A 25,025-nucleotide genomic window follows, 5' to 3' on the forward strand; every position below is an offset into this window, starting at 1 on the left:
TGTGTGTATGACACACAAGATATCAGCTTACATCTGAGAATTAAATCATAAATCCTTGTTTTTGTGTTTTTTGCACTTCCTTCATCCAAAAACAGGTTGAAATTCCTGCAGCTTGTTGTCAAGTAGCCAAAGCTAATGTGGTCTTCCTCTGGATCACAATATTCTTAATAAAATATTAATTTTTTCCCCCTTCACATTGCAGAAATGGCACAAACGTGACAGCACAAGTATGTCAATAAACACACCCAGGCAGCGTGCTTTCATTTAGCACAACTTCAAAGTTCAGCCGAGGGGGTTAAGACAGCATATGAAAGAAAGAAGAGCAATCTCGCGGTGGCTGAAAATGCATTTTAAAGATGGAGAAAACCTGATATGGCAGCAAAGATAACTACAATGCTTAGTGCATTAATGGTTGGGTTGAAAAGGAACAAAAACAATGCGATGTGTTTGGAGTGACCAAATTGTGCAACCTGATAATTGCACTATAAGTATGAATGTTTGAGTTATTTTTTGCATTACTTATGGCAAAGAGATATATACAAACTAAAACCAGATGCAGAGGGAAAGCATTGACGATTACTCACACAAAAACACAATGACCCTAATGCAAGAAGAGGTGAAAAATCATTTCTGTGGACACAGCAACAAAAGGACTGTGGTCCAGCGGGTGTGCGTGGGATTGAGATCAGCGCCATGTTGCAAAGGTTTGAGTTACCCATTACTGCTGAGTGTAGCAGCAATGGGATTATTGGAACCTGTAGGGTACAGATGGCACCGAAATCCTCCGAGTGGTAGTGAAAAGGTCACATAAAATACAGGAGAGCCACCCCCACCAACTCACCCACACATTCACTGCTGCTAACAAATTCCTTCGCCTGGTTTCTACTCGGGCTTTTAGTTCCTCATCAATCCTCTGAATGCTCAACAATCGTTCTTTTCAAGCATGCAACAAAAAAACCAGAGCAGAAATGCCTTTAAAATGTCAAATTGCAGCCGACCCGAGTCGCGGTGTCACCGATGAGATTAGGACAAAGGCTGGATTCAATAAGAAACTTGAGGAAAACAGATTTCAGGAGAGCTCTTTTGTTAAGATGTTTAACATGACAGGAAGCCAGAGGGAAAGAGGAAGCAGACGCAGAGTGATATATTAAAAGACATTAGTCTTTATGGCCGTGCTGAGAACAGATGAATTGCTGTGAACATTGTAATTTAGTTTGAAGGTCATTTTTGACCCTTTCCATTTTTATCCTGTCATCCATTTGTCTCTGTCATGCCGTATGTTCGGTCTGTTGTTTGCATCGCAGCAAGAAGACTTGCATTCCTCCTGTCTTGCTGTCTCTGTGTATTTCCTGCCACCATACGGCCGCATCCTCCCCAGGCTCTGGCTCCTCCACCAACACCATATGGCAAGTCCAACTACACAGGCAGCGCTCTGCAAGACTCTCACAGCGTCTCCGTTCAACGTGTTTTCTTTGAGGGATGCACTGCAGAAGGCCATATTAAAAAATCAAAATATAGACACCGACTTACTCTTATACAATTTGGGCACAGCAAGGCGAAGGTGCAATTACTGGAACAGATGAGAGTACACAGACTCACTGGTTAACAGGTGCTACATACATCTGCTGCTGGCCTCTGCTTGTAACCCCAGGAAGGTTTTATAGTAAGAAAATTCACAACTTACAGCATCTGATGTCTCTGCAACAACTTACAGTATTTGAAAAATCTGAATATATGAAAAACAAAACCATCTATCATGTATCCATGCTATTCCTTCCCCAATACCTTAGCTATAAAATACTCAAATCACAAATTATAACATAATAATAGATATAACAAGTTAATTATAAGCTTTGGAGGTGTTGATTGGTAGAAGACGTTTCACAAGTGCTTGTGAAACCAGGTGTATATCAAATGAAGTGTGATATATGAATTTTTGTTAATATGTTTTGATAAGATTGTAAAAACAAGAAGCATCAGTAAAAAAAAGTAAGTTTGCATGCATAAGATAAAGAAATGTAATATATATAATGTAACATGCAAACATTGAAACATTGAAATTGCAGAGACAATTTAAGAATTTTAAACCTTAGTGAATTTGTAGTTGATATATATGAGTTGAACAGTATCTGTTGGCTATTTTGTACAGTTGGAAGTTAATCTGTAAATCAGGCAGAAGGACCAATGACGGCTAAGTGAGCGTTCATGCAATCCAGTGCAGGTTTGTAATGATGCATGAGTGAAGGACACGGCCGTCAGTCAACTGATGTGCAGACTGGTCGAGATCCTTTCCAGACCACAATGAGCAAAGTAAAGTTTGTGTGGTTCCCGTGCAGCAAGCAAACTGTTTTATTCCAAAAAGCAGAAATTACAAGGTGCAGAGCCGCAGTATTTTCGGTCAGTTCATCCTGAGGTACTGGACCGAAACTGCTGTCGCACTTCACCTTGGCAGCTCAACATGTAAATGCAGCTATTCAGTTTTGGAGTGAGGCACCATAGGCTACGTGCACACTAACACGTTGATACAGAAGTACCATGTTTACGTCATTGTCTCCAAAAGCCTCAGGTGCTGCCAATCTAGACTAAAATCCCACCTTGGAGTTTTAAAAATAAAACAGGTCCAGAAGCATTTAGAAGACTCTTCACCTGTCCAAAATTATGCATTATTAAACTACAGTGTATCATTACTGCATAGGTAATGTTTTAGCAATTTTCTTGGATTGTAAAATAGCTTTTTTCCCTATTTTGGCACCGTCAGTGTTAAAATAACATGTTGAAGAAAGTGTGAAACCAACTCTTGCAAGGAAGCTGCAAATAGATTTACCCAACCCTGTCTGCCAGACAGACATCTGGAGTATGTGTTATACTGTGAAGATGAAACCATCAAACCTCAAGATCACACTTCATGTGTGGAGTGTGCAACGCTCAACTGGAAGCTCATTTCAAACAGGAGAGGTGTTACCGCCGTATCCTTCACTGACACGGGCACAACGGTGCAAGGAAACCCTCCATCTGAATGAATCAATAATACCATAAACAATTTACGTTCCGATAATATAATTTAGTACCTGATTAATTTAATGTGTCCACATGAGATCGTCATGCAGAGATTGTTACATAGATACATTATGCAGGAAGTGAACGATGTGCCAGGACGTGAGGAGTGACAGAGAAGTCAGCACCACCCCTGACATCTGTGACCGATTACAAGTTGTAATGTGCCAGTGATGAATGTGTGAACACAGGGCGGTGATGAATTCAGCACTGTTCCCTAAGGAACACAGACCTTCCATTACACGTCTTATTACTGTCTCTCCCTCCTGATGGCTTAATTGATCCTCAAGGGCCAACAAAGAAATCCCTCCTCCACCCATCCACAGATTATGACGACCAACCGGAGGAGGAGAAAAACACACACAGCGAGCCTTTAACCCAACTAGCCCCTTGTTCAACATTTAATTACAGCGCTATAAGGCGCCGCATCTCTTGTAATATTGAGCAGTTGCTGGAGCATGAAGGTGAACGCGGTGTTTCGCCACACACGTTAATTTTCTATGGATACAACTTGTTTTTCCTCAGCAGAGAAAAAAACACATAGATGGATGGAGGGGCCACTGGTGTGATTGGCATGCCCTGCTGCCAGCATTGCCTCTGCTGTGGTGCGTGCTAAACTGAGCGCCTTCATGGATGAATTCAGAGGAGAAATGCAAAGCATGGAGGAATAGCACTCCTTTTCTACCCACAGAGGTTGACCGCGGTGTATGCTGCCGCTTATTATTCCCCGCGTCTGCCTGTTTTCCATTGTATTTATAGCAGGGGGAACTTGATTTAGATCTGCTACATCTGGTGATTCGCTGTAGGGATGGGTGTCACATCTTCTCCTCTCTCTCTTCTTACTGGCCTTTATTTAAAGAAGATGGTAAGTGAGATAGCGGGGCGTCACTCCCCTGTCTCCACATCTTTCTCTCTGACACCAGCTGCTGCTACACAGTTTATGATGCTGACTGGGAGGCGCTGGACGCAGGGGGAGGGGGTCGGTCTGCAGCCTGCAGAGGTGTGTAAAAAAAATCCCTCCCACTTTCTTTGGTGGTATGCAAAGATTCCACGGGCGGCCTCCAGAGCCCCTTTCCACAACCCTTCCCCCTCCATCAACCTTCAGCAGCCCCCTGAAAGTGAAGCGGAGGAAAGCGGATGTAACAGAGCAGTGGTTTGGGGCCACAGAGGAGGAAGACACTGATTAAAAACCACCTTTTCAAGGACTTGGACCTACAAATGGACCATGTGTGGGTCGCCATTTCTTTCATTGTGTGTAACTGCATATCCCCAGTAAATGTAGGGCAGGATTACGGAAAAATGTACTGATTTAATTTACAGATGATTTTCTGATTGAATGAAGACACCAAATACAGACAAGGAAAAGAGTATACAAAAAAAATCTAACAACTCAGCAGCAGAGACATGAGCCCATTTCCACTGTAATGCCATTTTAGAGGCTTTCTTGAGACCTCTTAATGGGAAGGAAAGTCAGTGCAATGGACAACTGGTAATGTGATCTCCTATCCATAACTGACAATCTTTCTTTAAATGCCCTTATTCCATTACTCTCTAATGTATTCTTCACTCACTGTGCTGCAGAGAGTAGTGGGACGAAATGAGGGACGGTGCAGTTAAAGACAAGCTGCTAATTAAAACGCCCCATTTCATGTGTTATTTTTCTGCCGTAGAAAAAAAATACTGGGTAATTTCTAATTTCCCAATTAATCAGCATCTGGCTGCAGCTGAAAGAGGTCGTTTCTCTCCTTCGCTGTGGTTTTACGATGAAGTTTGCTGAAGCTGTGTTTGACTTCCTCTCGGAAGGAACAAACGAGGAGCTTGGCCTTCAGCAGCTTTGTCGTGTCACTCACTTTGCCACAATTGCAAGACTTTCAGAGAGTACTTGCCAGAGTAAACAAGTCAGCATACGGCCGGCTGTCGGCCTGCTGCAGCGCGGTCAAGCTTTAATGTCGAATGTCAGCAAGACTGTACTCAATTTGACACTGTTTTCTGCAAAACCTGTTGTAGTTTCTGCAAATATCTCAATAATAAAATTATTTTAATATCATAATTTAGTAAATCCTAAATGTTCACATAATGCTGCTGAGGGCTAAACTGCAAAACCTCTCAACTACAGTTGGGTCGATGCATTGTGTGAAAAAAAGCACAAGCAAACAAGCATATAAATGACTCGCAAACAGCTCTTTGTCATCCTAAAATCTTAGTGTAATGGAGAACAAACACACTGATGGTGAGAATCTTTGGCTGCTCCTGCACCACGTGCGTGTGTTTGCAGAACTGTGACACTGATTGTTTGCTCCAACCTGGTGAAGTGACAAAGCTTTAACTACTCATTTACAACAGGAAGAACACAATATTATTGCATTTAAATATCATTTTAAATGGAAAATATGTGAGAAGCTTCCAAAACAGCTGAGAAAACAGGAAAGTGCACAAATAGCAGAGCTGGTAAAACTAACTTCCCAGGCTATCTCAGTGTGCGAGTGTGGTCACGCCTGCTTGTTGCCTCTGAGGAGGCTCGCGACTTCCCACAGGGCAGAAGGGCCATCTTCACTGATTTTCATTTCCACGCTCGATGACAGAGTGCGGAGGGAAGAGACAGGCCGCTGCGTTGGTGCCCACCTGGTGACCAGATGAAGGCTTCAGGGTTCAGCATCCCCCTCGTAGCTCTGCATATGCAAGCGCGACAGGACCGGCGCGACGCTGGCCCCTGCCTGTAGCCTGTCTTGAAGACGGATGAGGCAATGGTGCTGGGCCTGGGGCCCCCCGAGCTCCCTGCAGGGACCTCACTATTGCGCTGGTAGATTAGGTCTGCATCACAGTTGACATGCCACAGCAGAAAGCAATGGCTTCGAGAGAGGGTGGAGTGCTTTTCTCTAGTTTGGAATGGATGTGATTTTGAGAGAAAGGATATACTGTAAATATCTGTTAGTGACACTATCAAATAATTAGTGGATGAATAAACCTAATATTTAGCTTTCTAGGATATAAAACACAACAATTCTTCATTAAAATCTCTAAAAACGAATACACCTATGTTATATATTTTGTGTACTTGTGTTCAAACCCAGAGAAATCCCAAATTATATTGAAGGTAACAGGACATTTCATATTTCAATTGCATCATATCCGTTTTACCCGTAGCTATGACCTTCTCTGCTGTTATCTACGGGGCAAACAACTTACGACAAAGTAAAACACGCTGCTAGCCAGTTAGGCAGTTGGCTGTTATTCCTTACACTTTATCGTATTATTGTATCATTGTATTACGATTGTTATATACATATTGTACATTTAATTGTTTATGGCATTTACTTGGAAAAAATATAAAGGATTTTTCAAATGTCTTTCCTCTATATCATCGTAAATTGAAAATCCTCAGGGTATTGGAATGTGTTTGTTCTAAGGAATGAAAAACCTTCAGTGTGTACAACTTCAGGCTTTTATTTATATTGTTTAGACCATTACAACAGGATAATAACAGATTGCATTCCCAGTGTTTAATATTATACTGGATAGACCACATTAGCAGCACTTAGGCAAACTCAGCCCACGGTCACCCCCCCCCACTCCCCACCTATTACCGCTTCCTTGAAGATATATAGCCCGCCATATACATGCCAATGAATCACAGTCTCGCTCCGCACGCGACACATCGCCCTTGGTGAGGTGTTACTTCTCAAGCTCAAGGTCTAACAACGGGGTAATTATCACAATCCGCTGAGATAGAAGAGGATGTTAGAGGATATGTTTGGCTGAGGTGCGAGGAGGAGGAGGAGGGTGGGTGGCGCTCTCTTAATTGCCAGACATGCGATGTTGGATCAATCATTTTGTGTTTTTTTTAAGAGGGGAGATAAAAGCAGAAGGTCAATGGCTGGATGTCAGAGAGAGGAAAACAAAGTGCCGCATGTGAAGAATGTAGATCAAGATGGGGGAGACGGCATAAAACACTTTCACAGAGCAGAGCCAAGCAGCGGAAAGTCGCTCACCATCACAAGTGACAGTCACTGGTGTGTCGGTAGCGCAAGAGAGGACGTATATCTCCTCTCCCGGATCAATACGTCCTGCGGATACCCCTGTCACATACCCAGGCCTGGTGCCTGCTCGTGTTTGAGACTCCACCCTGTACTGTCCCTGTGACTAACACTCACCTTCTGTGTAACTACCCGCAGGCCTCACCGAGGGCAGAGGAGCACGTTCAAAAACAACAAAGCTTAGAGCCAGGACACTCACAGGCTCCCAGCTGATGGTTCCCAGCTTTGATCATGATTACAGATTGCTGGGGCTGAGGGCAGGTGTCTCCCTGACTCAGCGACTCCCTGCTGAGAGCCCATCAATAAGCAGTGGGAAGGAGGACTGTTTGAATACTTTGTCTCGACGACAACACACCTTGAAATCTTTGTGATACCTCTGTGCAAGCTGTCGGCTTTGGATCTTTGTTTTGTTCAGCTGCCTTCCAAAAAGGAGGCTGTTTGTGAGAGCCTAAGGGAGCTTCTGACTAGATTTCATAAAGGAAACTCTTAAATCTTAAAAACTCTTGCCCAAAGGAGTTTGTTACAACCACGCCCCAGTTTCTTCATCCCATTCATTGTGTGCATCTGGTTTTCTTATCAAATCACACAGGCTTTTACTTTTCTTTAATGGATGTCCTTCTGTTCCATGTTTTAGCAAACTATTTCACAGTGGCTATACTGAAATCAATTTTAAGACACCCGTTTCAGTTTTGAGTTTGAAAATGAACAGCAGATCTCTAGGTACCACATGCCAAATCTTATACTCGGTTCTTTGTATATAGCTGTCCTTGGAGGATAGAGAACAAATTTGTAGACTGACCACGAACCATATTTGTCATTGTTTAGTTTTTGCCCCTGTCCCTTGGGTTGTTTATTCATCAGCAAGATGGAAAACAGTTAACAGATTTCCAAGGAACTTAGCAGAAGATTGGGACATGTTCCAAGAAAGAACCCATTCAATTATGGATATTTTTTCACTTTCTGTAAAACTGTGAGATTTTCAACTGTTTTCAAGGAATAATTCATGGGACTTGATGAAAGAATGTGGTGTATTTAGAGGACTGATATGCACATTCTGCAATATAGTGCAGCTTGATTAAATTTAAGCAGTAGGTTGGCCCTTAGTGGAGGTGTATGGTCTACTGAGTGTCATTCTGCTTTTAAGTTTGTGTTTTCCTTTGGACTGAGAACTTGAAAGCAAGGCAGAAAATATGAGTTTGACACAAACACAGGAAACATCCAAACCATTGGGAATCCAATCCTTAAAAAGATTTCCTTTAAAACCTTTGACATTTCATTTTGGACTGTTTATTCTAGTCAAACAACATATTTGAATGACCAATTCTCTGCCAGTAAAGTCATATTAATGCTTAACTCACTTATATGACTGCAGGCAGCTTCAAAGTGAAACTCCATCCAAAATTGCTTTACAACAGCTGCTGTAAAGCAATTAAAAAAGTGCTATTTTAAGTTTCACTCAGGTGGTGCCATTTTTGCAGATATCTAGGTAATGACATGTATATTCAGACACTGATTGCAAAAAAGTCTTATTGCAAAAAAAGGTCTTCAGCAATGTAAACATCAGGTTTTGGATCTAGAAAATATGTGTAAGATAAAGGGCTCTTATCTGGACATTCCCTGTTTACACAGTCAGAAGGATTGACAGATATACGACAGACTGAAGAGCAGCCACTCAGTTTAAATTAAGTGGTGCAGCTCTTGGTTTGCAGTCTTACTCAAAAGTTGGGCTGATCATACTGGAAGCATCAGCCAAGACACAAAACCCTACTTATGTCCTGGAGGAGATTTCCAGCACAGATCAGCAGCCAGCGAGTCCACATGCTTCTCAGCACTTTCTCTGCATTTTTGACAGGCAAAATAATGGATAACACATCTTCAACTGCATTGCCCGAGGAAGTGGAAGCTAAATAATCGCAGGACTCCAGACACAGTGGAGGCCGCAGGGAAAGGTGCTGAGATAATAATGGACAGTTACTGCTTAGAACCCACCAGGGTATTGCAGGGTCTCTGTCCGCCGCACAGCTGTCTCTGCTTTTATTGACGTTTTTGCACATGCAGCATGGGTCAGTTTGCCCACGGCTGCAGGCGGCTTCCAGACTATCCTCGATGTCACTGCAGTTTATGGTCTGAATGACAGATGTCAAACTCACCTACTTCTGTTACAGCCACCTCTGCCACCTCACAACAGAGCTGATAAAGTTGCAGGGGTGGAAAAAACCCAATATCATGAGCAACATTTCATTTCTGTCTTTCATTTCCAGTCAACTGTGGGAGAACAACATCAGTTATACATCAAATCAGATATCAAACAGGAGATCAAATATACAACCATACGCTCTGCTGTGTCTGCACTGGCTTATCAGCAGGCCTGAGTGCCTCCGACTTCCCGGCTTCTATTATCTCCATTTTTCACATGACGAACCATTTGGCATCCATGCTGTCTGTTTGAAAACACACGCACTCTGGCCAGCCACTTAATCTGTGGTTATCTTCAAATGTCAGATGGTGAAGCACCTCATGGTCAGGCAGGAATCATGTAGAGCAGAACAGCTTTGGAGGACTTCACTTTCATATCCAGCTGCTCTCACAGAGATTCAGCGATGTCCACTTCTAACCCTCCATCGCTGAAACTATATAGACCCTTTTACACAGCCCATTCAACATCGGATCGAATTTTCCAACCTCACCACTTTGTATAATGCAAGACTTACAGATATGCTTTCGTGCCCTATGCTTGGTGCCGCTACCGCTATCATAACAACAGAAGTCACTGTTTAATGCTCGTATTGGACTTTCATGGTAACGTGCAAGTCAGGATCAAAAACAAGGTTCACCAGCTGCCTCTGCCTTCTCTCTTGCATCAACCTGATGTGATTGGATTTTTCAATGCTTAAATTTTGACTGGGGCCTCCGTTGACACAACAGAACCACAATTTGGGCAGTTGGGCAATGCATGAAGTCACCCCATGCAAAATCAATGCACAATGTATTTGGTTGCAGCCTTCAACGCATACGTGCATGTGTGAAAGATATCAACACAGAATGGAGGAGACGTTGTTGTTCCACCTTTGGCTGTTTAGGAGTTTGTTACAGAATCTAATCTTATTTAAAAGAGAGCGTTGGCATGGTGATTACAGATGATGACACTGTCATGTTACAATCAAAGGGTGGTAGGGGTCTTCTTAACAGCATTGTAGCAGTATATAGCAATATAGTATAAAAAGGGGCGACTGTAATTATAATAAACAATCTGCTGAATCTCTTTTAATTTGTGTAATAATCCCGTCGAATCTGTGTCACATGAATGATCCAAATTCAGAATGAAAAGCCGTTCACGGCGTATTCTGATAAAAGACATATCTTCAGTTTTTCTTGCATTTATGTGCTCCAGTAGAGAGACAGGCAGCAACAGGAAGCAGCGAGAGGAGATGCCCTGAGAGGAATGCCAACAAAGGACCAGCGCTGGAGTAGCAATATCAGAGCGGTCATGATAGCGACACATTCGCTAATTACCAGGTCTTAGCCAGCGGTGCAGAAGATAAGTAGATGTGAATGATATCAATGGCAGCGGAGCAACACACTTCAGCTCCTAAGGGGCTCGGCTGCACATAAAATCACTCTGTAATTACAAATCTTCCATTCTGCTTCACCTTAACAGGTGACACCGTTCTCTGTAGTTGACTCTGTTAAAGGCTTCCTAGTGTCCTTCCAATTTGCCCACATAATGGTGCCTAGATACAAGTCGAGAGACTATAACACAAGGGTGTGGGTGCTGTAATGAGCTTCATGTATTTCATGGAAGAATCAATATTTTCTTTTTTCAGATCCTGGACACAGGACAGCTCATACTCTGCCAGAAAGAAAAACTAATTTGATCCCATTTTCGCTTATGAATGGATTCAGATTACTTTGTCTAACAGCGATTTATGTAAAGTGAAAGCCACAACACAACGCAGACAAATGACGGTGGTCAGTGTTTGCATTATCTTGGAGCTGTTCACTGAAGATTGGTGTTTTCATTACGTTTGCGAGTCTATAAAGCCAGAGAATAACTCATATTTAATCATTTCAATTCATCCACACCACCACCGCCACCAGCTAGAGACATCAACTCATGAGCCAGCTCCAGCAAGAGCTAGAATATGTGATTAAAAAGCTGTGAGTTCAGTCACAGTATGACTCTGAATCACACCCAGAAAAACTTTCTCTAATATTATGGTGTAACTAACTAGAGCCAGGTCATCTGTTCCCATGGGGACGTATGGCGAGGCTGTTGGCCGAGAGCTGGGTGTTGTTGGCTTGTCACGCCTGGGAGAACAACAGCGGGGGCTTCAGACGGGTCCAGATCCCGAATTATAAGGAGAGCAAAGTCGCTCTGCTGGATCAAAAGCCCCTGTTCATACCTGACATTAACATGCGGCCGGGTGAAACAGTCACGAAAGAGAGAAAGAGAGGGAGAGAGAGAGCGAGAGGAGAGATCAATGCTCTATAATGAAATAATATTTCTATCATTTGAAATAGTTGGAAAAAAAGAAAATCAATACGTGGCCGTGTGTTGATATTTTTGGGGATCACAACTAAATTAAGTCATGTAATGTGAGGAGTGTAAAAATATTTTCTATTTATTAAGAAACGCTCATGAGTCAGACCACATCCACACGTTATTAAACGTATATTCAAGATCCTGATTGGTTCTTATCCATCTTGAGTTAATACCAGCAGTGAAGGCAAAGTACTGAAAACACATCAGCTGCCTCCAGACCTGCACTGAAGTCTGTACGTTTTCCTGAAATTATCTGGAGTGGCAACATGTGAGAACACAAATCAGTGAATGAATCAGTTATTCACAGAAAGCGAGTGGGCATGTTGAAGCTCACGCCAGGCACCATCATCCGCATCTGACCTAGAATATCTCCTGCTGCATTCTTCATATGTAAAAAAGGCAAACTCCGGAAAACATCTGGGCCCAATTGCTCAGACATTTCCAGAGTTTATGTCTGAAAATGGCTTTACTGTCACTAAGTTCCACCTCGTCATCCATCCAAGAAAAGAAATCCCTGCTCGTGGCCCCGTGCGGCACAGGACACATTCATTTTCACACAAGAATGTGAGCATATACAACCCAGACCACTTCTGAATGTGGTCTGAGTGATCAGATCTGAAGCGTGTCCTCCATGTGTCTTGTGCGCACTCACACCTGTACTCAGAATGTTAACCCAAGACCCATGTAAATGCCAGGTATTGACAAGGCTAAAGAATAGCTTTTTGCTCCCTCTGGAAAGGAGCAGAACTCTCAGCTTTCGCTTTTAAGTTTGACTTCTGTATGACATTTGTTCCGAGCAGAAAGAACAAACATGTGAGTCAGGCAGGAAGTAAGAAGAGTGACTAATGATGGGAATGAAAGCAACAGAGGCAGACGAAGATGTGGAGTGGTCATGGAGGGCAGATAAGGTATCACTGCTGATTCTATTGTTCCCACCTTGTTTACATTTGTAGTCTGCACCTAATCTCGTTTTTTTAAATCACGTTCGTCTGACTTCGACTCCAACACTATTTTACTCTCAATTTATTTAGTATAACAATTTTCTTCACATGGCATTTATTAATAGCCTCCAGATATCACATAGTTCCATGCAGCTCTTCCTCCACCACGATAACCCTATATATGGCCATCGTCTCTTACTTGATCTTCATAAACAGATACAAATATGGGTAAAGTGGAGTCTTCTGTCCTGTTTATAGCCTCCTCGAGCTTTCTCTGAGGTGAGGCTCACTTTGTGCATTCCACAGACCGTGTGTTATGCTTTCAGGGGCCTGCATTTTGGGCCAAGTGGCTCAGAATACATGCCACTCCGTCTTATGAGGAGCTGAATGGGTGTTCTTACTACAGAGCACTTTCACAGCCTTTGTCTGCAGGCTAGATAGAGTGAATGCCTTCTTGCCAGGTTTTGTTTATGTCTTTTTGTGCAGCTCAACTGTGGAGGCTCGACTACACTCCGTTTGTGAAGGGTAAAAATAGACTGAGCGGTGGTGTGTTTGTCTCTCGAATCTGAAGACAACTTATAGCTTAGCTTGTTTATCTTAAGGCGACAGACCTCTGACTGCTGCAAGACTCTGGGGATTTCTCAAAATGTTGACTCTCCCTCCTCTTTCCCTCTCTCCTTCTCTTTCTATATCTCTCCCTCCCCATGCCGCTCCTTTGGGTCTGCACCCCCTGCTGCTGTGGAAACCAGATCCTATAATGGGAAGAGCCCACCCAACTGCTGCTGACCAGCTGGAAACAGAGTCTGGGAAGCAAAGCAAAACTGGAATCACACCACGCCGCCTTTTTACCCAAACACTCAACCCTCCCCACGTCTCCAAGTCCAGCCGTGGGCCACAAAATGGAGATTATTGCTGTCAGCCTTAAAACACTGAGGCATGGCACAATTTTTTTCCCCTGAGACATAATTTAATGCAGAGCAATCGCAGGGTTGTCATTTTATGATAATGACGGCAGTGACATTTTGCTTATTACTGCACCAAGGTGACTTTGATGGTGTGTGTCAGCGAGGCTTGAAAAAAGCCCACAATGCATGTTACGCTTCTTCAAATGAAGTCGCATTCGTATTGATCACTAAACACACAAACACTCATCCTCTCGAGGGTCTTGCCACCCCTAATTTATACACAGAGAAATCCCACACTCTGTTAGCATGCACAATAACGAGCGGAAAATAGATTTTAGCCCAGTGCCGTAAAAAAAAACAGCAAACGGAAAGCCGTGAAAATGTATTCAGTTCAAACACTTTCTCTCGCAAGCGTGCTCATTAAAAAGCCTCTCAGATTAAACTTGTAGTGTTGATGGAGAGGGGGAAGTCGGCGGGGGCAGGGGGCAACAGAATATATTTACCCCAAATTCCCAGCATTCCTTAAGGCAGACAGCAAACACCAGGCCTGGCCTCAGCACACAGGACATGAATATTCTGAGCCACATGCAGGCTACTACATTTGTATTTGAAAATGCATCAACTGTGAAACGTATACACTTGGAGTCCACACTACTAAAGGAAATTTGTAAATTATGTTTTAGTCTGGACAGGCAGAAACGTAGATGTTTGGAAACGATGACATAGACACTGGTTGACTGGGTCTTTTCAGATGATGTAGCCCTCACTGATTCGTCAGCCTTCAATTGCGTGACCACCTTCCGGAAGTAAACAACCGGCATTGGCCTTGGCTACCAGTCTAAAACTCAACATGGATAATCCGTTACCAATGTTTCTGACCATGTTGTACAGTTTAATTCTTCATTTTGCAATAATACAACAGCTTACACACGTAGGAGACAAGCTTTTAATCGAGCACTTCCTGTTTACACTGGCTGTGTGTGGTCACATGATGTGCATTTTCTGGCACACTAATATAGACAGGAATTAAAACTGATGCAGGGACCAAATGCTTGTACCGACACAGATCGTCCTTCCTGATGCATGAAGCAACAGATACACACTTTACCAGAGCACCTGTCCCTTTCATTCATATATGCAACTACTGTCCCCACGTTGTGACAGACAAATACATGTGATGACCCCCCGTCCTCCTCTGATCTGCTCCTCAGCTGCTGTTTTACGCCGCCTTCACCTGTCCTGTCACTGTCTATAGCGGCCACATGAGTTTCAGTGACCCACTGAGGCACAAAGCTTCTCTCCCAGAGCTGCACACTAACTGTGATCTAATTCCTCGCAGAAGACAGAGGCGACTCTTCACACATTACTTACCACAAGAGCTGTCTCCTCATGCAGCGCTTGATGCTATTCCTGGCTATTGAGGAATAGGATGCAGGAGATAGTCGGACTCCCTGACTCAAATTAAATGAGACGTCCATGAGTCAAAGTGGTGAAAAGGACAAAAATAAATTACTCTTAAATGGGTGCTCGCTCTGCACTGCCTCTTTGGGATACTGAAGTTTGCAATATAATGCGTCCTGGGTTAAAGGCTAAAGAAACTTAAGACAGGCAATTATTGTGGATTCCTTTACCAAAAATAAACTCCTCTTCTGGCTATTCTGTGCTGCCATATTATTTGCAGATCTATCTCCATACATCCAGCCCATATTCTATTTCCTCGCCGGCCTGCTATTTGACCTATGAGGAGGCAGCACAAAAGAAGTATTGACCCCACATTCCCCCTCACTAGGAGGAACAGGGTATAATTAACTGTAGTGTTAAAGGCACGGTGCCTCGTAGACTGTAAAACAGGGTATGAATACTGAGCAAACTACTTTATCCCACAGGGCTAAGATGCAATCTATCCAATCCATACTTATTCATTTATTCAGCCAACTCATGGCCTCTGACTCCCTCAGAGATGTCTACCAGGTCAAATGTGGGCTTTCCATCTTCTTCATTCGTAATTAGACATAACAAGTGGTGAAGTTCGGGAAAACACATTTTTTTTCTCTTCTTCCCTTGTTCTCTCCTAGTGTTTCTGTTTGCACATGAGAGTTTATCTGCCACATAAATGAAGAGGAGCTTACACTGAATGAAAGGGGGTTTCTTCTCGCAGCCCCACCGGTGACTAAAGCATTGCTCACTGTAAGTACAGGCCAAGGCTCTGACATCAAACATGCCCTCGACAACGTGTGTCACCAGTGATACAAGGAAGCGTAGCCTCCACCATCTGTTAAGCATCTGTCTGACTCTTAGTATGACTCTTGGATGTTCATCCCTTCACATGAGTTCACCCTTTTACATGTCAGCAGCAAAGATGGGATATGTCTTTTCTTGCTGGTTCGCCCTTTCTATTCTGGGTCTTAGAAAATAAGAGAAATTAAATTTCCTTCATCAATGAATATGTCGAGCTGTCAGCCAGTGTCTTTCAGTCCTTCCTTCACCAAGGACCCTGGATTTTCTCCTCTCGTGCCACCAGCAGATTTTTACATTAAGCAAACTAATAACTGAGAAGCTGAAATCTCATTCAGAAGGGGATTTTGTGAAAAGGTGCCTGGTGCCAAATTATCAGTTAAGCTAAGCCGTCACAGAGCGAATCACTGATATGATATAAGATACAGGAAAAAAATACTGAAGCAAAAACCACAAGAAATTTCTCATTTTACTCTTTGTCACTGTGATGAAAAGACAGACATAACTAGACGGCAAGAGCATACCTAAACGAAGGCCAAGGCAAATCAGTGAAAATGACATAAAAAAATTACTATCTTGCTAAAGAAAAGGTCCTATTTGTCTGGATTAGTACCAAAATTCAGTGGGTTCCTCTTTGGTCCGTGTCCCATCCTTACACCAGGTTTTGTGGAAAACAATTATGTAGATTTACCGCAAACCTTGCTGAAAAACCAACCAACCAATGGACAGGGGGAAAACCTAACCTTGGCAGAGGAAATAACATTGTTGTGCGTGGGATCACAGCTGAGTTTGATACAAGGGAGAATTATTGTCTTTGCAAGTCATTCGTGGCACTACAAAAGGTTGCCTTGGCTAAAACCAGCTGTGAGTAGCATCATCATCACTACCATCTGACATCAGATGCTTGAAATACAAGTCAAAGGATGTGTGTTTTCAATAACTTAGTATGACTCTTGGATGTTCTAAAAATTGAAATGATTCTTGATGGGGAAAAAAATTCCAATCAGGTACCCCTCCTCCAAACTAGCTCAGCGAGCCTGGTGACTGATTTGTTGACTAATTAGTAATTAATTGGAAAAAAATTTGAACAGCTTATTAGCCTGAATCAGCAAATGTTTGACATTCTTGATAAATGATCAAAATTCTGTTCATTTGTTGTTTTGCAATTCATCATTTTACAAACCATATTTTCAGCAATACTAAATTGATTTACAAAAGTCATCAATTCCCCTCAACTATCAGGCTCTCTGTTTTAACTGCTGTTATAATTCCTGACACATCAGACACGTTTTCATGTTCCGGTGACAAAAACAACCCAATGTGCTGCACGCTTGCTTCTCTGACAGTGAAAACAATGACGACTAACAGACTGAAATAACCTTTCTGTCTGTCCTTTGGTTCCCAGACTTCCTGTTTGACAAAACTAAATCCCAGTTGATGCTGGGCTTTCCGCCCTGTGTCTCTCTGTTTCTGTCTCCCTTATTTTTAATGTGTTCTCTCTTTCTGTCTTTCTGGCTGCGCTCATGTCCACTCTTCGGGTCACTGGGTGCTGCCCCAATCTAATTTTGCAGACTTGCAGTGGACAGCAGAGGAAGAGGCGGAGAACGAAGAGAGCAAGGGAAAGAGAAGGAGAAGGAAAGGGGAAGGACACAGAGGGGTGCAAAGAAAAGCAAAATTAGGGGAAAGGTGAAACAAGCCTGAAATAGAAAGTTAAAGACTGGGAGCTCTAGAAATAATACAACAGCAGCCTAACAGGGCAGAAAAGGAGAATTGAGTTCATCCTGAGACAGAATGAAAGGGGAACAAGTGTTGGAAGAAAAAAAAGTCTGTGGTGCACAGGCTACATTTCGCTGCCCTCTTGATTCCAAACACCCTCGTGGTGTTGGTGGGGCTTTGAGCAAAAAATAGCTGCTGGGCTGAATGAGCGCATTACAGTGTTGCAAGAGTGGTCTGCACTTTAGGTGATCAATCAACCCAGAGGAAGCAATGTCCACTTTATAACCATCAGTGGCCGGAAATGTGAGCAGCGAAGAGCAAGATGGCGTTCTAAAAACCATTACACAGGACTCTAGTCTGCAGCGGAAAGGCCTGGCTTACTCCTCTCAAACACATAGGCCGCTGCGATCTCATTAGTTTTATCCAATGGCAGAGGAGACAGTGCAGTTCATCATCATCACATCAATGTGGCAGGCCTACGAGGACAAAGGAATACAGATTGGGTTTTTTGAAGTAAAAGGATAACACGCCACATCAGGGAATATTTACCCCAGGCCTTATCATCCTGTGTCCTATCATCGCACACCATGAAACAATGACTGTCAAGAGACACTGTCCCAGTGAGTATCCTCCCCTGGAAACATGAGCTCTTCATCCAAAAGCCTTCCTCATATGGATGCAATTTCATTTTGCTGTAGCCTACCTCTTGAAAACTAGTGCTAGCGGTGAGTGGGGAGTGGAAGCACACATTCTGGGACTGGGTGCGATCCAGCTGGCAAGAACTCACAAAGCCGACACAAGGACAAAGCTCCTGGCTGTGCTGGTATGGCTCTCAAGCAGGGCAGCACATTCATGTGCCAAAGAGCCCCCGGCAACATTTTGGAAACCACAATAGCAGAACATATTTAATTTATTTACATGTCCTTATAGTTATTGGTCATGCCCCTGCCATTCATTTTACGCTACAGAGGTAGTGCAGACAGATGTGGTGTGTATAATTTCATTTGGCCTGGACGACCACAATATTGTATTACATGTTGTGTGTTAGAGGTCACCTCTTGGGGAACAATGCAGTTACTCAGGGATGTGATACACTTAGACGGAGGTGAACTTGACTGGAATCGAACATATTTCATGTGTCTATCCTCTCTGCGGCTTCATATTGTTCATTTACTGACATTCCACACCAGTGTGGGCAAACGAGATGCTGGCACAGAGGTGTAAACAGAGCCAATCAACCAGAAAACGAAATGGAGGAGCTTTCCCAGAAGGCAACACAGCCAATTATTTGATATTTCAGATCTGCTGCAGCTTCATCGGAGGCTGATGTGGGAAGTATTCAACCAGCTTGGCCGGCGAGGCGGTGCAAGCTGCGGAGGCTCGAGCCAACATGCTGCTTTGTTACTGTTTCCCCCCTACAAACATGTCCTTTAGCTCAGTCAAACCAGTTTAATGTGGTTTTTTTTCATCTACTTAAATTCTGCCTCTCGTTTCACAGTTTTTAAAGCTTTATATTTCGTTCGGCTTTGAACAAATCAAAACCAAAAGTTCTGCGACTGGTCAGAAGATAAATGTAAGTCAAATAATTTTAAGTTTGTCATCTTACTCTGAGAGATCTCAGGAGGGAGCGTCGGAAAGAGATGGTTGTGAAAAATCATATTTTCCTGATCTCATTTCATCATAGAGATGTCAGAGCCCAGGGGTAATATTTAATGTAATAGACAATAAATGTCTCTAATCAATAATAAATGCTTGTAGCCCATCATCCAATTTTCCTCCAAAAATGTGATGATTTTTTGGTACTTATCTCAACAATGATATAAATAGGCACATCACCTCTAGGTGAATGTAAAGTCCTCTGTTCATACCCTACATACCGTCCCGACAAAGTACAGTCTGTTTTAAATTATATCGTTTGTCTTTTTATTTCACTTTTGCCTTCAAGGACATAGCAGTTCAACTCGCATTCTCAATAAAATATAGCCTATATCCTGCAGCCTTGAGTGGCTATATGTCTTGACGTTTTTATCAAGAGCGAAAAGGATTTCAATCCAGCTGACATTCTCTGTGGGTCAAAGCAATATTTTTGAAAGATTTCAGGCGTGTTTTGGAGCGACAGGCTTTATTGCGGCCTCACCTAATGTGACCAGTAATTCTATTTTGGTTTCGAGTGCTATGAATCAATGTTCAGGACCTTTGATTTTTCTGGATCAGTTTTCATTGACAGATTGTCTAGAAAAGGCAACAAGGAAGAGTTGTCAGTGACATAAACCAGGTTCACATTTGCAAGTCATGTTTAGAAGCTCTGGAGTGCCAGATTGCTTGCTGGTTTGGCAGACGCCCCGTGTACGTGTACTGCTTTCACACTTTCACACACACAAAACTTTTTGGGTTCAATGTGTCTCATTGCTCAAAAAGTTCTTGTCTTCCAATTTTCCACCTTTCAGCTGCTCCTTGTTGGTAATGCAGAAAATATTTAATTGTCTTTTCTTATTTTTAACTAATTAGTATTTTCTTATCTCAGGAAACAGAGCGCCATGCTTTTCTTTTTTATCAGGTGTGAATAAAATTAGATTACATTACTGTACTTTCTGGCATTTTCACATTGTTTTCCTTCCAGTTTATAAATGATTTGGGGATTTCGGTAGGACTTGGCAGCCAGTCTACATCATAAGCCTATTAATCCATTGAAGTGAGCCGCACAGTGTATGAATTAAGACTGTCTAAGACGAGGATTTGAGATCTGAAACAATCCCGGTGTCGGAGACTCAGCGCGCGCACGGCCATCACCGAAATCTGCAAGTTCAACAGGTCAGTGAGGCGGCCTGCGCCAGGAATTTAGCCCCTTCAGACGTCTGCAGATTTAAATGCATATTTGAAGTTTAGAATCCCCAGCAGTTTGAGGGGTTAGGACAAAACATACAGCCGGTCTGAAAACAATGAGCAAAGCCAATAAGCTCTGAAGGGAAGATAAATCAGAAAAGGCAGAAAGTCTATCTTAACAGACCTTTAAATTTTGGCTTTCTTTGTTGTTAACACATCCAGTGCAACCACTCTCTCTTCCAAATTTGGCATCAAGCCTTAGAAGTCTGACTGCAGTGATCTTGTTTTCTTTCTCAAGTTGAAACTGTACCTCGAGCTTTACCTCATGCACTGAACCCCGGATAATCTCCGGAGGGGCTGTATGTGAAAGACAAACCCAGGAGATAGTCCAGTCACACTTATCGGGTCATTTTAGTTCACGTCCGAAAATGGCCTGATATAATGGGTATCCCGAAGATTTCCTGAACCATCCCATAAGCAGATCAGGTGTCTCACTTTTATAAGCAGGAGTATCTCTGGAAAAAACACTCCAATGCAAAGTGACTCGAAGAGGCCCCAGGCTCCTATCACTAATATTTAACGGGTGATCATCCAGTCACAGGGGCCTGTCAAAACATATGTTGGAACATAACTGCCTGTCAGGCGCAGAGAGGAAAGAGGAAGAGCAGAAAACAGCATCGAAATAAAGGCAAGACGATAAAAATATGTAAAAAGAAAAGGTCCATAAAGTTCTCAAATCTTGGCATTTGAAAATAAATGATTAAAAGCTTTCTTCCTGCTTTGTGCAGCCCTGCTTGGAAGCATCCAAAAATGACAAGACAAGGATTTGAGAGCGTGTGCATGTTCGTGTACGTGCATGTTTGTCCAAGTCAGAAATCTTTTTAATGTGTGAACCCCCCCATGTGTGCTGCAGTTGTTTAGAGTCGGCGCGCTGCATAACTAAGAGAAGAAACTACAGTGAAAGCAGTTGTTTAATGTAAGCAGCACAGAGATCGCAGGTCTTTGATTTATGAGCCATGAACAGTCTCATACACTCTCAAACTCAAGCTCTCTGGCCTGTAGAGGAAATCTGGGCCTTTGCCAGTAGTAATTAACCAGCTCCGGAAAACAAAAGTGAACAGGGACGGAAACAGAATTAAAAGGAGGTAAACAACAACACTAACGACCATAATAGTTATTGTTAAAACGTCAGGTCAGCAGCTAATGAGACAAAGTGTTAATAAATCCTTTCAGCTCTAATCCATTCAATTGGATTGAATCAAACTACGGGGGAGATATAAAGTGGATGTTTTATTTGTGGCTGCAGCCTCTCTGGAAAAAAGACCCTCTTCATTAGCGGACAATGTGAGCGGAGAGGGAAACACAAAAGCAGGATGATACTGGCATCAGATGGTGAACCGTGAGGCTTCTTTGCATGCACCGCCTCACCAACTGTACGCCTCATTTACTCCCACTCCCTGTTCCTGCTTATCACAGAGATTTGATCATATCTCTCGGCACACATTTCTGTTTTTCCCCCCGCAGATCTTTACTTCCCAGCAAGGTTCTCCGCTAATAAAAAGTGAATGCTGAACGTTTCAATTATGAGGTATTTCTCGTTTCTTTCCTCTCCATCGTTCTCCCTCCCAGCTTCCCCCTGTCTGTCGAGCTCTCTGAACGTTTCTCTCCTTCCTTGTAAGTGATGGAAGACAATACGTGGAACAGCCCACCGAGCTTCCCAATTGTGTCACTTCCAATTAGCCCTTCTGAGACATCTCTGCCTTTTGGTTCCCCAAGTTAGAAGATGTGCCCCACCTTCCCTCCACTACCCCTGCATCTGAATTTGTGTGTGTCTGGAAATGTGAGCTGTCAAAAAAGAGGGAAACTCAGAGAGAGGTTTTTTAATCCTATAACCAAAAATAGCAGCTTGCAGTAAATCTCTATGTATAGGGGGGTTGCTGGCTTTAAAGGGAGCTCTCCTTACATTTCTGAAGCCTTCACCTTAATCATCCTCCATATTATACATCATTAATACAGATGTTCCTAAGTAGCTAAGCCTTTTAGAACTAGGACATGCTGCGTCGCGGTGGTCCTCTGAAGATTTATCCTTCTGCCAAACCTGGCAGCTCTGTCAAAATCTGCCTGCAACCTGCTTCTCTGTCATGTCACTGTTTTTTTTATAAAGCCAAACTCAAGTGATGGGGATTGCAAATAGCGGAGTGGTGAGCCACAGTATGTAAGCAAACGTTTTGGAGATAATGAAAGGGCTGGAGCGCCGCAGCTCCTTAAACTAGGGCAGAGAAACTTGCAGCAGCTCGGATGGAAGCTCTCCCTCAGACCTCACGTCCCCGGAGAGCACGTGCAAAATCAACAGTATACATAAACAAGTCCTGTGCCGTGTGGAGCTGCATCAACTCACGATAATCAAACAAACAAAAAGAAAGACATTTCCGTGGCCAGAGCCGCAGCGTGGATGGAACTAAGAGACAGAGAAAGGGCGTGGGTTTTCTTTTCAACTTAAAGAGCCACATTCTGGATTAAACCCAGAGCAGAAAATCACAGTGACATATTTTGGGCATGCTCGTAGCCCAATTTTCCATCATTTCATCAGTCAAACGCAAAACAAAAGATGTGAAGTGATGCCAAACGTCTGCTGCACAGAAGTAAGGAAGGTGAGAAGGGTTTGATGAAAGTCTGTCGCACTGATCGGGAAATATTCTTTGTTTCTCCTTATGTTCAACTATATTTACAATATCTACATCCAGAGGAGGGGTTGGCACTGTCTGAATCCAAACTTGTGGAGTTGCATGTTCATGTCTGGATTTTTTTTCTCTGTGCACTCCTCCCATGGTCCCGCCTCCCCTTCAATGTCAGCTTGAATGGGCTCCATCTCCCCCCTCCCGCAACCCCAAGGATAAAGGATGGATGGATGCACCCAGTGAAATGTTCTGCCAAAGCCTTCAATGACCGAAAATCATTCACAAAGTGTTGCACAAATTGTTAACCATGGCACTTCCTGGCTCCAACAAATTCAATGCAAAATCAACAGTTCAGCTTGTAGCACATTTTCAAACATTCTTCCAAAAACAAAAAAGATCACTTCACCCCGTACAGCAATGAGCAGAACCCTGGGAGTGTAGCTTTAAACTGCTGTCGTGCTTTACAATAAAAAATGTAAACTGACCCAGCATTATTAAGTGAGCACCACCCCGATCCTGCAGGCGGACTTTCCATTTCCTGTGGAGCCTGGATATCTGAGGAAACGAAGGCTTTTCTGTGCCGACAGCCGTCTTTGCTGCCAAGGAGAACTTGGCCAGAGGTAAAATTTGCATGGTTATCAAGATTTCTTTGCCTCTTTGTTTTCTGTGAACAACACTTATGTCCACGAGTTCAAAACTGATTTGATGAGAAGTTAATTATGGCCATTAAAACATCCTGAATCAATTCAAACATCTAAATCTTAGGAGTTAAAGAGAATCTGTCAATGAAAGGCAAAGTGTTCGGTGTGTGTGATCTCTTTAAAATGTCATAGTCACAGATCTTTCCATAATGATTATCATAGTCTCTGTACTTTGCTCCCTCCGTCAGATCAAAACTTCACTGAGAACAGGCACTTTCACGCTGTTTTCAGACATACACTGAACTCTGCAGGTCCTCCGTATTTTCTCTGGAATGCAAATGTCCGAGTGAAATGCTCTATACATTTTTGCATTCTTTCTCTGCCTGGCCTCCTAATATAAAGTCTGTAGAAACCCGGGAGAAGCCGATGTACAAACACAGCGTGGGATTCCCAGCTGGCTTGTCTGGAATCTCTCAGTGAAAAGGGGGTAAAACACACATGGAAGACACCAACAAAAATGTCAAGAGAGTTTGAGCTGACACTGGTGTCTTCCTGCCTCTGCCTGCTGCACCTCTCCCTGAGAACCTCCCACTGTGTTGTGCATGTGTGATATGCAAACTTTGGGTAAACCCTGTAGCTAATTCTCCAGATTTTACCCTCAGGTCGTGTCTGAAAACAGATTCAGGAGCAAACGCACATAGATCAACACAAAATCGCACTCTTACCTCCAACAAACTGGATGCCACCGGCCACACGACCAATGGTACGTGAGATGAGGTCAGAGATGCAGCAGCCCATGAGCGCCGTGAGCGCCACTAACAGGAGGAGGCCGCATCCCACGCCCGTCACCACTGTGCAGATCCTCCACTCCAGACTCGGGATGCCGTTGAATGAGGCGTAGCGCCCGCACTGCTCCAGCATGACGGTGGCCTGTCTCTCTTCGTCCCTCACCGGGTAGGAGCAGCGCCGGAAAGTGCCAAAGGACACAGGCTTGTCCATCTGTGTCCCCAGCAGCCAGTAGGGCATGAAGAAGCCAACGCAGGAGGCGGCAGCACACAGCAGGGAGAGCAGGGCCCAGATCACACCCGTACATGTCAGACTAGACGCCATGGTAAACAGTCTGCGAGCGGTTCACACAGTCACTGAACTGACAGCAGTTATATGAGCAGTCGCTGTGTTGTGGGGATCCTCGCACTGAGCATTTAACACGGGCAAGTCTTCACCTTCTCAGTGACTGTGGGTCCCTGTGAGGGGAAAGAGAAACAAACAGACTGAGCACTGACACAGAAAATCATCTGTGGGGACAAGTTGTTGACTTTATGGTTTGAAGAACCACAGTTAGAAACCTAAAAATCATTGTTAATGTCATATTACCACAATAACATGAGGAATTAGAGAACCTAAGAAAGTGCGACTTCATGTGGTTTTGTGGTTAGTTGGTAAAATCTGTTAAAC

The 25,025-nt window shown here is 43.3% G+C and overlaps 1 protein-coding gene across 1 annotated transcript in view; it reads right to left on the reverse strand.

The window, feature by feature from the left end:
* The window catches only part of lhfpl6 (LHFPL tetraspan subfamily member 6), a 45,834-nt gene that overhangs the window by 19,286 nt on the left and 1,523 nt on the right, over nucleotides 1-25,025 (reverse strand). Inside the window, exon 2 of the mRNA XM_069534607.1 lies at nucleotides 24,296-24,814. Within this exon, the coding sequence (XP_069390708.1) occupies nucleotides 24,296-24,680 (385 nt within the window). The 5' untranslated portion in view covers nucleotides 24,681-24,814. The remainder of the gene's footprint in view (nucleotides 1-24,295; nucleotides 24,815-25,025) is intronic.

The sequence above is a fragment of the Paralichthys olivaceus genome, chromosome 11 (genome assembly GCF_024713975.1).
Source record: "Paralichthys olivaceus isolate ysfri-2021 chromosome 11, ASM2471397v2, whole genome shotgun sequence".
NCBI classification, from domain to species: domain Eukaryota; kingdom Metazoa; phylum Chordata; class Actinopteri; order Pleuronectiformes; family Paralichthyidae; genus Paralichthys; species Paralichthys olivaceus.